This window comes from Penicillium paradoxum (genome assembly GCF_028828445.1).
Source record: "Penicillium paradoxum strain IBT 22861 chromosome Unknown utg000002l_segment0_segment0, whole genome shotgun sequence".
In the NCBI taxonomy this organism is placed as follows: Eukaryota; Fungi; Ascomycota; class Eurotiomycetes; order Eurotiales; family Aspergillaceae; genus Penicillium; species Penicillium paradoxum.
This window is the reverse complement of record NW_026643180.1, coordinates 137,836-154,815: the sequence shown is the minus strand read 5'-3', so window position 1 is coordinate 154,815 and position 16,980 is coordinate 137,836. Positions and strand designations below refer to the sequence as shown.

At 49.5% G+C, this 16,980-nt stretch overlaps 5 protein-coding genes across 5 annotated transcripts; 2 read left to right on the top strand and 3 right to left on the bottom strand.

The window, feature by feature from the left end:
* Positions 1-482: 482 nt before the first annotated feature.
* Positions 483-4,151, bottom strand: N7457_000061 (putative phosphatidylserine decarboxylase Psd2; the record flags this gene model as incomplete). The annotated part of the gene is made up of 7 exons (XM_057171129.1): positions 483-656; positions 720-1,471; positions 1,556-3,094; positions 3,147-3,558; positions 3,616-3,831; positions 3,888-3,932; positions 4,008-4,151. 7 exons carry the CDS (start codon positions 4,149-4,151, stop codon positions 483-485), a joined length of 3,282 nt encoding a protein of 1,093 aa, XP_057035032.1.
* A 581-nt stretch (positions 4,152-4,732) lies between these two features.
* Positions 4,733-6,253, bottom strand: N7457_000060 (putative MFS glucose transporter; the record flags this gene model as incomplete). The annotated part of the gene is made up of 2 exons (XM_057171128.1): positions 4,733-6,097; positions 6,158-6,253. The coding sequence occupies 2 exons, from the start codon at positions 6,251-6,253 to the stop codon at positions 4,733-4,735; spliced, it is 1,461 nt and encodes a 486-aa protein (XP_057035031.1).
* A 471-nt stretch (positions 6,254-6,724) lies between these two features.
* ssn3 (cyclin-dependent serine/threonine protein kinase SSN3) lies at positions 6,725-8,443 on the top strand (the record flags this gene model as incomplete). Its single annotated transcript, XM_057171127.1, has 3 exons — positions 6,725-6,841; positions 7,074-7,309; positions 7,375-8,443. The coding sequence occupies 3 exons, from the start codon at positions 6,725-6,727 to the stop codon at positions 8,441-8,443; spliced, it is 1,422 nt and encodes a 473-aa protein (XP_057035030.1).
* A 540-nt stretch (positions 8,444-8,983) lies between these two features.
* Positions 8,984-10,707, bottom strand: N7457_000058 (putative metaphase-anaphase transition protein (Mlo2); the record flags this gene model as incomplete). Its single annotated transcript, XM_057171126.1, has 3 exons — positions 8,984-10,441; positions 10,502-10,556; positions 10,619-10,707. The coding sequence occupies 3 exons, from the start codon at positions 10,705-10,707 to the stop codon at positions 8,984-8,986; spliced, it is 1,602 nt and encodes a 533-aa protein (XP_057035029.1).
* Positions 10,708-12,462: 1,755 nt separating this feature from the next.
* N7457_000057 (MCM DNA helicase complex subunit MCM2) lies at positions 12,463-15,380 on the top strand (the record flags this gene model as incomplete). The annotated part of the gene is made up of 5 exons (XM_057171125.1): positions 12,463-12,467; positions 12,518-12,630; positions 12,690-14,998; positions 15,055-15,224; positions 15,284-15,380. The coding sequence occupies 5 exons, from the start codon at positions 12,463-12,465 to the stop codon at positions 15,378-15,380; spliced, it is 2,694 nt and encodes an 897-aa protein (XP_057035028.1).
* Positions 15,381-16,980: the final 1,600 nt, after the last annotated feature.

Below are 16,980 nucleotides of genomic sequence, written 5' to 3'. Positions count from 1 at the left end.
TCGCGTACCAATTCAGGCCTGCAGCTGTAGAGCAGCCGGTCAAGCGACTTATTTGGTTCAATCGCGAAAAAGACACGCAAGGGAGGACCAGGCGGATCGCGGCGGTGGTGAGTGGTGAGTGGGATTCTCGCACGCGGTTGTTTTGGTCGGGCGCGTGGGGACTGCGCTAGTCTGCTTTGGGACTATTGACCGTTATACTTCTTAACGCTCTTCTTCGCCCGTTCGTCTACTGGTGTACTGGTGTACTCATCCAGAACAAATGAAGCTGTGTGTATGGATGACTGTGTAATTTAATTGTCGCTCATATCTTCAACTATGCTTCCTCTTCAATCACAATGTGCAGATGCTGCTAGATAAAACGCTATCAAGTGTTCACCAGAATATAGATAACCCCCAACACCGATGTTGAAAAACAATATGTTCAATGAGAAAAATAGGACGGGAGTTGAGCCCTGCCCACTCTAGAGGAAAAGAAAGACAGCTCATTTGAGTGTCTTGAGAACGGTAGAGGGGTCACTTGGAGGTGCTAGACTGCCTTCGATGCGTCGCTTGGCGTCTTGCATCTCCTCGGCAGTGATGTTCTCTGCGTTCTTAGGCATGTCAGGTTCATACTGAGGAATGTCCGGGCTATGTCCAACAGACATGCCGACTCGGATCTAAACGAGCAAGATTTGTTAGCATGTAAGCAATGGAACTTGAATAAAATGTGTGGCTCCTACCAAAGTTTCAAGAGCGCCCGTGGAGTTGGTTGCAAGGTCCTTGTCAAAGTTGACCTTGCCATCTTCAAAGAGCACCAGGAGGGTGCTACCGCCGAATTTGAAGTAGCCTAGTTCTTCAGCTCGTGAAACCTTTTCGCCAGCTTTCCGAGTGATGACTGTGCTGCCAACCATCATGGCACCAACGCAGATAACCATGACTCGGCCATGTTCGACGGAGTCAATGGGAATGATGATGCGCACATTCTCGCCGTACACATCTAAAGCGGATCGAATTGCCATGGGGTTCACTGTATAATACTCCCCCTCAATGGTCTTGGGCTCTCCCATAATTCCATCCACAGGGATGTGGAAACGGTGATAATCCTGAGGCGCCAGACGGAACACTCCGAGGGCACCGTTTCGGTATCGGGCGGCATCCTCGGGATAAGCATTGCCTAACAACCGTTCAATTGAGAACTCGCGGCCCTTGACCCAGACGGTGGTTGCATCGCTCATGCGATCAAACACGACGGAGCGACAGTCAGCAGGAGACACGACAATCTTGGGTTCATCGGGAGCGGAGCATGGCCGGGCGTCAGGTTTCAGGGCACGGTAGAAGAATTCGTTGAAATTGCTGAAACTTTCCAAAGGCAGCAGGACTTCAGACATGTCCAGCTGGTGGAAATTGATGAAGTCCTTGATCTGGGATGCTGAGGCTGGGTCGTCATATTTGCGACCCTGCTTGACGCTTAAAGAGCGTAGCACACGGCGAACTGGTAGAAATAGTTAGCAAATATTCTTTTTTTTTAACCATTTTCCATTTCCCAAGCAGATAATTGGCACCAGGGGTTGCATACTTTGCTTCTTTTCCATATCACGACTTTTGATGCCCTTGTATAGGAGACGGATTCCGAGTCGCACATAAACACTCATGCGTTCTTCGTTAATCTGACCCGTGATGCGATCTTGAACAAGAATGTTGGCCGAGTTCGCTCCAAGTTTGTATCCACCGTACGAGATCTTTGTGATGACCTTAGAGTACCACTTGCGCTGTGCCTGACTGGAAGTCACAAAGCCACCCATCACCAAGTTGTCAACCTGGCGCCAGTCGCGACTCGCGCACGTGGCAATATGCGTGATGATATCCGCATCAGAACGTTTGGCAAGGCGTGGCTGATGGCAAAGTGGACACTCGCGAATCTCAATGACGTGTTCCTCGTCCCTTTCGTCTCCGAGATCATCGGGCTGGAGGTACTCATCAGTGGAGCTCGATTGATCCTCACTGGATATGGTTGGGATGGTGGTTCTTTGCGGATCGGCATTGGAGGCAGCGACGGTGTTGGTTTCCAAACTGTGCTCATCGCTGCTTGATGGCTCGCTATCTTGACTTCCAGAGTTCGACAAAGGAGCCAGTGGGCTCTGGGGTATCATTGAATTCCGCTTCTGCAGGGTTTGAAGAGTGTCCTCCAGACAAATCACAGATTGGTCGAACGTAAGATCGTCTGTTCCGTTGGACTCATTCTCTGCGCTGAAGCGTTCGAAGAAGCTGTCAATTGTCGATTCCTTCAGCGTTGAGCCGAGAGTATCAAGCATTGTTGTCATCTCCACTTTATCAATGCGACCACTATCATCAGCGTCATATTGCTTCAACATCAACCTCCAGAACTGCTGTCGAAGAGCACTGTACGGCAAATACTTCGCCTTAACATGCAGCTCTGGCGAATGCTTGTCTTCCCATCTTTCTCTATTCTTGAGCATTAGAGGAATGGTATAAAGCTGGAAGCCATCCTGGTCGGGTGGCGGGGCTGAATCTCCGGTATACATGTTCGTTGCTGAAGGCACTTGCAAGGTACTGGCGCTATACATCTCGGAAAGCCCTTCTTCCGGAAGGGAAGAAGGTGCAAGGAGGGTTGGCGCTGGCGCTTCGAGCATCGATTGGCTTGAGACTGAAGTGGCGGAATTACGCGTCCTTAATATAGGCCGAGCCATCCTGGAGAGACTGGATGAAGAGTGCGATGGGCTGATTCCAGAGCGGGAAGGGCTATTTCCAGATCGCGTGCGAGATCGACCGGCAGACTTGGCAGCTGGGATACGATCAACCTCCTCTGGATCCTCTACAAAGTGATACAAACCCGTCTCGGGATCTGCTTCTGGGCCGGACTGGACAAGGTTTTGGAGGGGGAAACCGGCAGAAGCAACAAAGTCATTTCCTGAGAACTTGTCTCGATCCATCACAGTGAATCCGATGGTATAAGACTTTTCATGCCGCATCACCTGGAAGACCATCTTCTCATTATAAACCGGGTTTAGGTTATGGCGGATGACAGGTGTTCTCAAAGTCTTTCTTCCGAGAGAGGTTACGACAAAAGGATCCATATCGAAAGATGTGCGCGTGACTAGGGTATGGGTTAAGATCCAGTACTTTGCATGCAGAGGGAAAACTCATACCATTTCGTTCAGGAGGCAGATCAGTCACTCGAATAATTTCCATGAAGACAAGGCCTTGCACTCCAGTCCCCGAGCCTGAGAACTGGTAGGCGCGAGCTGCCAGAGACTTGCGTCTCAAGCGAGCCAGGCGAAGTCGCCGGCGACGCTTTTCGACTACTTCCGCACCTGCCAGATCGTCGGGCTCATCAGAAGTCTCCTCTTCCCGATCTAAATCCTCCAAGTCGGTAGGAGGGATTTGATCATCATCATCTCCTGAGTATACCAATTTCTTAAACTTGCGGTATATGTCCGCTGGTGTAGCGGCGGGGTTCGCAGAATCGACCAGCGAAAACTGCAGCAGGATTTCGCCCGACACAGTGCTGTCCTTCTTTTTAGACGACTTTCGCTTCGAGTTCAAGGTATACCATTTGGGCTGTGGATCGCGTCAGCGCAGTCTCCGGTTGTCCGAACAACGTGTCCCTTCACGCACCTCTTGGTTGACCTGTCCGTCGGCGAAGATGTCCTCCAATGCGATGTCAAATTCGCCCAGGTAGTCTTTACCAAACCGATCATGATCCCAGCAAATAGCTTCCAATAGCGGTACCCCCACCACAGGCATGTCGAACGAGACGTTCCATTCCGGGTTTAGGGTCTTAAAAATTGTCGGAGTTGACTGCCTTGCGTCTCCCAATGTAACCACCAGATACTGTACAAGGCGTAAGCGATCTCGGGTCGCATTGGCTGTGTGGGAAGGGTACTCACTGGGTCGCTCGTGCCACCTCGATCTTTGGCTGCGAGGTTGCGCCCCTAAGAAAACCATTGACATCAGCATCGGATCTCACCCGAACACAAGAGGTTACACAATCCCCATTCAGCACTTACGCGGATGACTGAAATCTTGAGCAGCAGAGGTTTCGTTTCTGGTAATCTCATAGGACTGGTGCTTCTGCTCTGCCCGGGAGTGGACGACGTGCTCCTCGCAGACAGGTGCGAGCTTAACCGTTGGGGTAAGGTCAATCGGACCATTGCGGATGTACACAAAATAACAAGATTGAGAGGAAGAAAGAAGAAGTGAGCGGAGAAAAGTGTTGGGAGGGGTGGCTTGTGGCCCCTGGTCAACACAGCTCCGGTGGCTTTTTGGGTAAGACCCCAGAGTTGATCGACGATCCGCTGAGTGCTTCAGGTCGATCACAACAGGTAAGCCAATAAACAGATAACCCACCTCGTTTCCAAGATCGGAATTCGAGAGTTTCACCTAGAGATCGGTGAATGCAGATCTCAGAATTGCAAAGAACCTCACGCGGGGGGAAGTGGGAGAAACAATGCAATTTGAGGCAACTGGGGTCGACGTCAAAATGCTCCACACACCGCAAGTTATTCGCCCATTAAAACAGATGCCTATTCTGTACCAGTTTACAGTGTAGACATCATAGATGTCCTTTACATTATCGTAACGTGCAAATCATGTACGGCATAGCAAAACCCTGATGCAGGCTGTGCAGTACCCCGCATCCCTATCCACGAGCTGTTTTACGGGGCAATTCGGAAATTGATAACTGCCAAGGTTGCTACTATGAGCCTTCTAGGGAACTGGGGTAATCTTGTTTCTAGTCTTGTCGTCGGTCTGTTCGTCCCCAGACCTCGTCGGCATTAGCCTTGCCCTTGGTTTCCGGCACATGTCGATAGATGAAGCCACCGAACAGCCCGGCCATGGCTGCAAATACCCAATAGACCTTCCCGCGACCACCCAGGGCATCATTGAGCACTGGGAAGAATTGTGCGACCACAAAGGTTGCAATCCAGTTGGCCCCCAGGGCCCAGCTTTGGGCTGCCCCAACGGCTTCCGGTCCAACGAGCTCGGAGGCCAGGATAAAGGGGACCGGGCCCAGTCCGACCGCAAAACATGCCACAAAAAGCAAGGCAGCAATGGCAGTCAAGATCTTTGCATTCATATAAATACCAAGTGCCAGAAGGACAGAACTGCAGCCCATACCGCAGATACTCAGCATGAGGCACGATTTCCGGCCAATGCGATCGGGCAACGGAGAGCATGCCAGCGTGATAACGAGATTAATCGCGGATATAATCACTGTGAGTAATGCAGCCGTCGTTGGTAAAATGCTCTGAAGAAGAGATACGCTGTACATCACAATGCTGTTCATTCCCGTGAATTGTTGGCCGACCATCACGCCAACCACAGCAATGATGGCCGGGCGATAATAGGGATCTTTGACTACCTGCATAAACGTAACGGCAGGCTTCTTGGGCGTCCCATCGCCTATCGGCGGGGAGAGCAAGGACTCTTCCTCGCCAGATGCAGGAACATCCGGAGACGTCCAGCTCGCGATTTCCGCTTCGATGTCGGCATCTCGACCGCGGATCCGCTGTAGGACCCGGCGTGCTTGGCTAGCCTTTTGATGTTCTGCCAGCCAACAAGGACTTTCCGGTACCAAAAACAGCCCAGCCAGCTCCAAAGCACCGATAATTCCAGCCACAGCCAAGATCAGCCTCCAAAGATTTGCTTCGCTCCAAAAGTATCCCAGGGATTGCGTCAATAAGATACCGACATTAGTCATGACCTGGGTGAAGGCACCGAAAAATCCTCGAACACTGGGAGGAGCGATTTCCGAAATGTAGATAGGACCGACTACAATTGCAGCACCAGAGCCAATTCCAGAGAGGAATCTACCCAGAATCAGGAGTGGAATCGCCGGTGCGAGTGTTTCGGCCAGGGGTCCAAGGATGAAGAACACCGTAGTCGCTCGTAATGCAAGTAGCCGCCCGTACTGGGTCGCGATGGGCCCTGCCAGCAGAGCTCCGAGCAACCCACCGAGCGTGTAAATCGAAGAAACAAGGCCGAATTGAGATGGGTTCATGGGGAGGCATTGCGGCAGACCATGGAATGTGCTGCCCGAAGAATGGATGCCTTGACGTTCGCAGGTTAGGACAGATTGAGGAGCATTGAGCTCTGCCTAAAGATGTCACATTATATCAGTGTATGCTTCGCGTCCATAGAGCAGGGGTTATCATACCAGATGGTAACCGAATTGAAGCGGACCCAGCGTGACAATAAATACAAGATACACCAGATAAGGTGTGACCTTCTGGTTTGAGGTGCTCAGAGCCATCTTCAAACAGATGCTAGATCTCCCAAGGATCTCTGGACGAGTTGGAGGTGTGAAGGAAAGAAGAGGGAGCTCAGAGCCTATGACGTTTACCGATCGCAGTCTTGAGACGAGATAATATGTTGTGATCTGTTGTCGGCCAGACGAAGAATGTCTACCTAGCTACCCAGACAGATATCACATTGGGGCTTAGTATCCGGGTGTAGTTCGAGATGTGTTGGAGATATGTTGGAGACGTGTAGCTCCCACCATCCAATCTGCGAAGTTCAATCGAGTCCGACATGTGATCTGACTAAGCGTTGACTCGCGGGGTGAACTCGTCGCATTGTACGGAGTACAATTCGGACAATATACATCGTAATCCGTCCTCTAATACTCCTAGTCTTTCCAATATCCGGTTCAAAGAGCTGGAACTCGTGGAGAAAGCATCTCCACCAATGGAGTGACAACATCTCGGCCCCTTCTGATCCACAAATGAGTCTGACAAACCCACCCTCTTCCTCCGGCTCTCTCTCACGGACCAGAGTCGGCAACTTGAAACGGGGTCTCCAGGCTACTATCGACGGTAATTATATACCTTTCTCTGTCCAGGTGCTCTCAGGTTCCATGAGTCTGGCTACTTGAAGTACTGGGTGTAATTCCTTTGGTGCATTGCCTTGCATCTATCTGTCTTTCCATCATGTTTGGAAAAGGTTTCCCTTTCCTAAATTCTGGAGGATTCTATTCTCGTGGTAACTCTTTCCCTGTGTTTCTTCTGCGATATGTGATGTTCTGTCTGGGGGATTTATTGCAATTGGCTTGATCCAGGGGCTGCAATCGTTAGCTTTATTTTCATTCTCGCCACCCATTCGAGTCTCAGCTGCCATCTGCTCGAAGTATGGATGCTGACCAAGTTCTTTTCACAGATTCGGTTGAATCACGGAGACCTGGTGGATATACCAGCAAGGTCCGGGTGCGAGATCGGTATCATATAGTAGGCTTCATCAGCAGTGGTACATATGGCCGAGTGTACAAGGCCATTGGCAAAAATGGCAAGAAAGGGGAGTTCGCCATCAAGAAGTAAGAGCCATCTTCCCCTTTCTCTCTCCATCGTTTGATTTCTTATCTCATCTAAACTCGTCCAGATTTAAGCCCGACAAGGAAGGCGAAACGATCCAGTACACGGGTTTGTCGCAGTCAGCTATCCGAGAAATGGCATTATGCACTGAACTATCACATGCCAATGTCATCCAACTAGAGGAAATCATTCTCGAGGACAAATGCATATTCATGGTTTTTGAATATACAGAGCATGATTTACTCCAGATCATTCATCACCACACCCAGCCTCAGCGACATGCCATCCCGGCACCTATGGTCCGATCTATCCTGTTCCAGTTGTTGAACGGACTACTTTATCTTCATACCAACTGGGTCTTGCATCGTGATTTAAAACCAGCCAATATCCTCGTCACTTCCAGCGGTGCTATCCGTATCGGCGACTTGGGACTCGCACGATTGTTTTACAAGCCACTTAACTCCCTGTTTTCGGGCGACAAGGTCGTCGTCACAATCTGGTACCGTGCACCGGAGCTACTCATGGGAAGTCGCCATTATACGCCTGCTGTTGATATGTGGGCGGTAGGGTGCATCTTCGCCGAACTGCTCTCGTTACGACCAATCTTCAAAGGCGAAGAAGCTAAAATGGACAGCAAGAAAACAGTTCCCTTCCAACGCAACCAAATGTCGAAGATTGTCGAAATCCTCGGTCTTCCTCGCAAAGAATCCTGGGCGGGTCTGACCTCCATGCCTGAATATTCCCAGCTCCAGTCCCTGGTGCTCCACCGCCAGCCTTCGCATTACCACCGCGGCTCTAATCTCGAGGGCTGGTACCAGAGCTGTCTGAAAAATGGCGGGTACACCTCCACCTCTAGTGCTGGCACTCCTGGTGCAGACGGATTTGATCTACTATCACGTATGCTCGAATACGATCCGACCAGCCGGATCACCGCCGAGCAAGCCCTTGAACACCCCTACTTTACCAACGGCGGTCCTATCAGTGGTAACTGCTTTGAGGGTATCGAGGGCAAATACCCACACCGTCGGGTCACCCAAGATGACAATGATATCCGCACTGGTAGTCTCCCTGGCACCAAACGGAGTGGATTGCCAGACGACTCGTTGATGAGGGCTTCGAAGCGTCTGAAGGAGTAATCTTTCCATTTGCTTTCTGTACATCTGTATGAATCTTTTCTGGCGGCGTGGACAGACTGGTCGTGATATCCACATATATTGAATTCGGCGTTGGGGTTACAAGGACTAGCGAAATTTGCATCATGATGACCTTTGCGAGAACCGACTTAGCCACTTTCCAAGTTTGTCTACAAGACTACTGTTTTGTTTCGTGTTTTGCTTTATGAACGTCGGTCTGTTCGCATTCGACAGCCATTTGGGCTCTGCTAGATAATCGCCATTTGAGCTCGTAAATCCCACCATTGTCCATTTACCGGTCCCATGTCCCATTCCCGTATCCCGTATCCCGTATCCCAATCCCAGATCCCCATCCCATATTCCCAGATATTGTACATGTTGAAGCGCCCCCATTAACACCCGATGACTAAATCCACGAAAAGATACGAATAATCGCATAAAGATGCAATCAGTAGCCTGCCATCGGAAGAAAGGATCAGTGGCTAGTACAAGAGATTGACACAAGCTCAAAATTATTGATGGTTACATACCGTTTTGCGCATCTCACTTATCCCCATCAGTATCATCTTTGCCATTACGGCCTGCAGCAGAAGCATGGTCGGCTGCATCTTTGATTCCCTGGTCGTCACCACGCAGCTTCTCAAAGTAGCCCTTGACATCTTCAGCACTGACAGCCTGCCCACTCTCTGCGAAGGGCTGAAGGAACAACTTCAGTTTGTCACGGAGATGATTGTAGGCCATTGCGCCTTCGATGGCGCGCACGCGATCCATGTTGTTCAGCGCCGCTTCGCCGCGGTCGTAAATGCTACCCGTGCCAGTACTGGCGGCACCGTTCACCTGGCCATCATCCGACATAGGAGGTTCATAGGTCTCTTCTTCCTCGCGAAGCTGAGGGTAGGGTACGAGCCTTGGGAAACACTCTGCACAGCGACACAACTGACCATGGAAATCCCCCAGAGCGAAAAGAGAAAACGATTCAACAGGTGTAGACTTGGGAAGCTCGGTGTGCTTGGCAGCAGATGGCTTTTTAAGAGTATCATTTTCTTTCTTGGCAGTCTCCGTTTCGTTTTCGGGTTTGAGTTGTTGTCCACCGACAAAGGCCTCTTCTTCCTTGGTCCGCTTAGTAGCTGGTTGGTCCTCATGAGATTCCTCGTCATCTGCCTTGCGTTTCTTTGAGCCTTCGGTCTTATCTTGTTCCTTCTGTTCATTGTTATTGGCGTCGGTCTCCTTAGATTCGGCATCCTTGGGCTCTGTGATTGACGCAGTGAGCTCCTGGGTGGCAGTTGAGTCCATTTTCAAGCCACCTTCCTTAAAAACTGGCGGTAAGAATCCAGGAGTACCCGCATAAGGCTTGATCCACGCATTTGAGTCGATGCATTTATAACAGATCAGGTGGTCGAAATCGTCCTCCGCGGGGAACCCAGGTGGGAGCAAATCTTCTTCATCCTCGATCGGAACATCATTGATAGCATCATTAGAAGGATCATTGGAAGCATCCCCACCCCCGATTACATCGGCCTTCGGGGCAGTCTTGTTCCAATCGCGCGACAACCCAATGAGACACTCTGGGTGCCACCAGTCCTCACCACATCCTCCAGTCTCAACGGTGCCAAGTCCCAGGCACTGGAACATTGTTCCTTTTTCTGAATGCGCATCGTACTGCTCACCGCAGCCACAAAATTGATTGCGGAAGTTCTGGTTGTAGGTGTTGCCTGCGGCAGCCTCTTGGGAGTGGACACCTTTCTTGCTGGTAACAGGATCTTCACGGAGCGTGCAGCAGGACGATGATGGGAAACGGGTGGTTCCACAGTCGCAGACAAAGTTGCGCTTGTTGAAGAGCTCGACTAGAGTGTGTTCGCCATGGCAGGAAATAGAGCATGAGTAGCAGACGGCAGCGGCAGTGTAAGCTTCGTCGGAGTTGGCAGGAGGGGGATTGCAGGTAAGGCAAGCAAAGAGTATCTGTCGCAACGGGCCCAGTTCATAGGTGCAGGAGTCGAAGGCCTGGAGTCAATCGGTCAATTCTGTCCTAAGTTGCATGCCACTGCTCTTTGCGACACTTACATATGGAAGAGCCTCACGCGCATCTGCCTCCAGTTGTAGTTGGGACTCGATAAACCTGATAAAGTTAGTCTTCTCACTTTTTGAATGCAAGGGAGAGTATCAGAGAATGCCTCATACTCTTTTGCCGTCTGGGAATTCTGGGAGCCGAAGCTCTCGCGGCGACCGTCTCCGGCGAGCTGAGCACCACCCGAATGTGGGGCATCCATGGTGTGAGGCTTTTTCTGGCTCACTTGTGTAGCGATGATTGACGAACAGCAAGATGTAAAACAAAAAAATGAAGAGTATCCAGAAGATGTGTGGAGCAAGGCCAAACGCGATGTGATGGGTGTGGAGGCGCGACACAACACTTTAGAGTTCTTGCCGGCAGAACCAAAAGAGGTGAATCAGGCGGTCTGGGCAAACCAACTATCTCTGTATGTACATGGTTGCATGTCGACCTATGCAAACGACAAGGTGCCTACTCCGTATTTCTATGTAATTTGAGAATATTGCTGTTTGCTCTTTTTGCTTGGCTGTATCCAGATAATTCATCCCTTAGATGGACCACGAAAGCTCCGAGATAATAACGGCGGAGTGAGAACTTGGCTCTACCAGGTAGCGAAGTGGTATATGTACATGTGCTTACCTACAACATACATGGGAGGTCCACTAATGTAGAACCCCCTTGAGCTTCCCAGGTCCCACCGAGGCTCAGGTACATGTAGATATCTATTCAGTTGCCAGGCTTGCCTCTATTATTTGATACAATTACAAGCAGTAGTCTGCACCTTGATTCTACTCAAGATTAGAACCAGCTTTGATCTATGGATATTTCCGTATCTTGCTCACTACATTATATATACTTGATGGATGTTCCTTCGCTATAATCATTTAATCACTTCCCCTGTCTACATACAAAACGACCTAGAACACAAAAAAAAAACCTACCTTCACACCATCTACCGACACTACTACTATCTGTACAATGTCTCTTTACAGGGTCTTTCCTGTCTCCTTTTTATACCCTGTGCTGACCAGTAAGTCTCGCCTCATCCACGGCCTCCAGATGTCTCTTTGGCCTCCTTCTCAGATGTTTTCTAGCCGAAATTTCTGTCCGCCACGAGAGGGAGGCGATGGCAGTCGTGAGCTAAAGTTCACTTTTATACCAGTCCCCGCATGAATACTATGTAATATTAACGTGCTTTTGAGAACGTTTTTATCGTCTTATGCTAATTGGTGAAATTGGCCTTATGTTTAACCGGGTCACTTTAAATTTCTCCTTGATGTATTTGCCTAGAGGGAATGAAATTTTCCACATTTGAAAAAAACCATTCGGAGAAGGTACATACATACATGTCCATATATACACAACATGTTTGTTTATGTATACAATTTATATGCTTTACGCCGAATTCGATTCACATGTAGTTGGATTATATACTAAGCATCTCTCCACCCTTCATCCCCAATGATCGACTGGCCAAGTGGTTAAGGCGTCTGTCTTACATTTCATATGTTGGAGCTTCACAGAAGGTCGCAGGTTCGATCCCTGCGTCGATCACTGACTTTTTTGTCTCTCATAAATACTACCATTATGGTAACAGCAGGTGTATGTATCCTAGGGCTCATCCTTTGTCATATTCTTTTATTTTTTTGGGGGAAATTTTGAAGTCCGTTGTAGTCATTCATTCATGTACTCCGTACAGCAGAAAAGAAACCAAATCGAATACATATTTATGTACCAACGTACCTGGGTGGTCCACCTTCCTAGTCGGGGTTTAATTGAAACGCGTCGCGTCCAGCACGCGACTCGCGGCACAACTCGACTTTGCCGCCCCTTCTCTCTCCCTTCATTCTATCAACCACGCTACCACAGGATTCGGGGAAAGGCGTCCCATACATATCACTTATCCATACTAATTGTGATCTGATACCTTGCTCGTCTTTTTTGCTGAAAATTACTAGTTGAAAGCCCCTCCACAATGGAGTCAGTCTCCCTCCTGAATTTTCTGCACTCAAAAGCTAATGCAATTACAGTCCGCTCCGAGCTAGCGACTCAGCCGCAAACCGTGGCCCTAGGGCCAACACTCGCAAGAGAGACAGAGAGGATGATGACATATCCTCCTCTGCACCATTGCCTCCTTCCAGTCGTATGTTTGCTATGTTCTCGCAGTTGGGTCGACTTGAGACTAACGATTTGCACGTACAGCCACCGCCTTGGGCTCATCCCCTCCTCCGATTCCCTATGATTTCGGTAACGAGGACGAGGATGAAGAGGAAGGGCTTATTCAAGATATTGATGATATTGATGAGATGGCTGAAGATGAGGATGGCATTGACCTGTTCGGCGATAATTACGAGCGGGATTATGGCAACGGAACCCAAGACCGCTACGAGAATGAAGCATATATCGATGATGACAACGACCATGAAGAGATCGATGCCGCTAGTCGTCGACAGCTGGATGCTCGGCTGAACCAGAGAGACCGCGAACTGGCACGTCGCCGTCGCATGCCTGCCGCCTTTTTACAAGATGACGATGATATGGAATTGGACCTGTCGCGCCAACCGCGACGACGCAGGCACCATTATGACGAGGACCGCGAAGATATTGACATGGCCGATGAGGGCATGGAAGAGCTATCGCTGGAGGAATTGGCAGACGTGAAAGCAGCTAACATTACGGACTGGGTGACCCAACCCCAGGTTCTTCGCTCCATCTATCGCGAATTCAAAGCCTTCCTGACAGAGTTCATTGATCCCGCTGGTCAGTCTGTTTACGGTAACCGAATCAAAACCCTGGGTGAGGTGAACTCGGCCTCGTTGGAAGTATCTTATGCCCACCTGAGCGAGACCAAGGCGGCTCTCTCATATTTCCTCGCCAACGAACCAACCGAAGTTTTGAAGGTATTCGACCAAGTGGCACTCGATGTTACTCTTTTCCACTACCCACAGTACCACGACATCCATAACGAGATTCACGTCCGTATCACTGACGTGCCCATCATCTACACTTTGCGCCAGTTGCGTCAATCGCATCTTAACTGCCTGATCCGTGTGGGCGGTGTCGTTACCCGCCGAACTGGTGTCTTCCCGCAGTTGAAATATGTCATGTTCCTCTGCCAGAAGTGCGGTATCACCTTGGGTCCATTCCAGCAAGAGGCTAGTGCAGAAGTCAAGATCTCATTCTGTCAGAACTGCCAGTCGCGCGGTCCCTTCACTGTCAATTCTGAAAAGACAGTCTACCGCAACTTCCAGAAGTTGACTCTGCAGGAGTCTCCCGGCTCGGTTCCCGCAGGCCGTCTGCCTCGCCAGCGCGAAGTCATTTTGCTTGCCGATCTAATCGACACTGCCAAACCCGGTGACGAGATTGAGATCACCGGTGTTTACCGCAACAGCTATGATGCTCAGCTGAACAACAAGAATGGGTTCCCAGTTTTCTCCACTGTGATTGAGGCCAATCATGTGGTCAAAGCACACGACCAGCTGGCTGGTTTCAACCTAACGGAGGAAGATGAGCGTGAGATTCGGGCACTTTCCCGGGATCCCGATATTGTGGATAAGATCATCCGCTCTATGGCACCCAGTATTTATGGCCATCAAGACGTCAAGACCGCTGTTGCGCTTTCGCTCTTTGGTGGTGTTAGCAAACAGGCCCAGGGCAAGATGTCAATTCGTGGTGATATCAATGTCCTGCTCCTTGGTGATCCTGGTACCGCCAAGTCTCAGGTGCTCAAGTTCGTTGAGAAGACCGCCCACCGTGCCGTGTTTGCCACTGGTCAGGGTGCCAGTGCCGTCGGTCTCACAGCCAGTGTTCGTCGCGATCCCCTGACCAGCGAATGGACATTGGAGGGTGGTGCGCTTGTCCTGGCTGATCGAGGTACTTGTCTTATTGATGAGTTTGACAAGATGAATGATCAGGACCGAACATCCATCCACGAAGCCATGGAACAGCAGACTATCTCCATCTCGAAGGCCGGCATTGTGACCACATTGCAGGCTCGCTGTGCTGTCGTGTCCGCCGCTAATCCTAAAGGTGGTCGATACAACAGCTCCATTCCCTTCTCAGAGAATGTTGATCTGACAGATCCTATCTTGTCTCGTTTCGATATTCTCTGTGTGGTGCGCGACCTGGTCGATCCTGCCGAGGACGAGCGCTTGGCCAACTTCGTGATTGAGTCGCACCACCGAGCCAACCCCGCCCGTCCCCTTCGAAACGAGAAGGGCGACCTTGTTGATACCGATGGCCATCTCATTGACCACGAAGGCTATCGTATCAACCGAGATGGCCAGAGGCTGCCTCCTTCTCAGGAGGAGGTGGCTAGACGGGCAGCAGAGAAACAAAGAGCCGAAGAAGAGAAGGAAGGTGAAATCCCTCAAGAGCTGTTGCGGAAGTACATCATGTATGCCCGTGAACGTTGTCAGCCCAAGCTTTATCAGATCGATCAGGATAAGGTCGCCCGTCTCTTTGCAGACATGCGCCGCGAGTCCCTTGCGACTGGAGCGTATCCTATCACAGTAAGTTGTCCCTTTATCCTCTATACGTTGAATTTTATTCTTACTCGAGGTTTCAGGTTCGTCATCTCGAAGCTATCATGCGTATTGCCGAGGCTTTCTGCAAGATGCGCCTATCAGAATATTGCTCTGCCCAGGATATCGACCGTGCCATCGCTGTCACCGTGGACTCGTTCATCGGCAGCCAAAAGGTCAGCTGCAAGAAGGCACTTTCGCGTGCATTTGCCAAGTATGTTTTGTTTCTTTCGATTCTTTGATTTGGTGGAATTGTAACTAACATCTTTTCAGATACACACTCTCCAGACCCAAGCCCATGTCCAAGCGTCGTGCGGGCATTCCCATCTCAAACCCTCACCTGCCGAGGGCTCAGTCCACGGCGCATTGAATAACCTGAGAAGGAAGTTTCGGGAGCTCTATGTTGTATGGTTTCTTTTGTGTCTTATACCATCTTGTTTGCATTTTCTACGTGTGGCGTTTACAATAGGGTACCGTGCTCAAATCGGACCATGATATGGTAATGAATGGAGAACCAATGATGATAATTCCAATTTTTTTGATGTCGATCTAGATTGTAACAGAATGAATTATTCTACATCCTTTTCTACTAATACCTACCTAGGTACTCCGTAGTATCTCATGAATTGGATGATGAATATTCAATGACTCCCCGGGGTCGCCTTTGCTACCGTACGTACACACACACATGAAGTTGTCAAATGAAGCAAAGCACGCTAGGGCTACCAAAGTTGGTGTGTCATCTGTTCCATGGGCAGGGAGTGGGCATTTCATCTCTGTCCGCTGAACTTGGTCATTCTTATTCTCTATAGAATTTGCGACGCATCTTACTTACTTCGCTTCTTTACTTCAATCCACTTTAGCTATCTAGATATGTCCTTGATCTGATTGTATCATTCGTAGGTACATATCTATAGAGGTGACTGTTGTATGACCCAAAAAGGAGGTATCGAGCTACCTATTAGCCCGGTGCTCTTTGGATATGTAGCAGGTTCGTGACTATTTGCCATTTCGATACTTACTATATTAGTTCCGCGCATCTAGACACTTAAAATAACGACTCAGGGTATGCCCACCGAGGTGTTAATTTGGAGAACGAGATTGCCGTTCACCATGTATATATGCAGCGTGAAAATATAGAGCGAGCCGTTGATACTACTTGATTTGCCAAGGATATAGTTTCTGTTCAGCCATGAACGTCCATGATGCTCTTATTCTTGCCAAATACCTCGACCCAAGAAGGATGTCATGGACCCAAAGTGCCCTTGTATAAGCAAGCTGATTTATCTGAATTATTTCAAGGTTACGATATGATAGTTGTCTTACAAAATTCCATGGATCTCTGCCATGTAGATATGTACCTAAGGGACCCATAGGTGTTGTTAGAAGAGACAATGTCTCCATCTGCCTATACCTATTTGTATACATATATGTATTAGGTATATAACTATATCTACTTATGTACTTAGGTAGGTATATCGGAACTAGATTGATATTGAAACCACCAGTTATTGACGATTTACCCCGATGTCAATGTGTTAGCCCGCTTTCAGAGTCTCAGATCTGGCGTCTAGAGTAGTTACAGGTAGGGACGAAAGATGCTTCGCTCAGGAACCCTGGAAGTTACCTGTAGTATGTCGTCCGTCTTGCCAGTCATAATCTCATTTCAGATCGCATTCTCACTCGAGGAATGTTCGATATCGGCCCTTCTCCATGTATGGATCATAAAGATACCGGCTGGTCTTCCGTACAGAGGAATGTTAGGCAACTCGAACTACCATATCATATCCAACCTTTAACCGTGACTTGTCCACGGCTGTAGCAGAGAGTATGCTAATCTACTACATCATGCGCTGTGCAGATCTATCCATTTCAACGGAGATGACGTGCCTTTCTCCCTTGCCTCGGCAGATGGCCCTGTCAGAACCGTGCGAGATCTGGAGATGTTCCTTGTTTCCTGCATACACGGT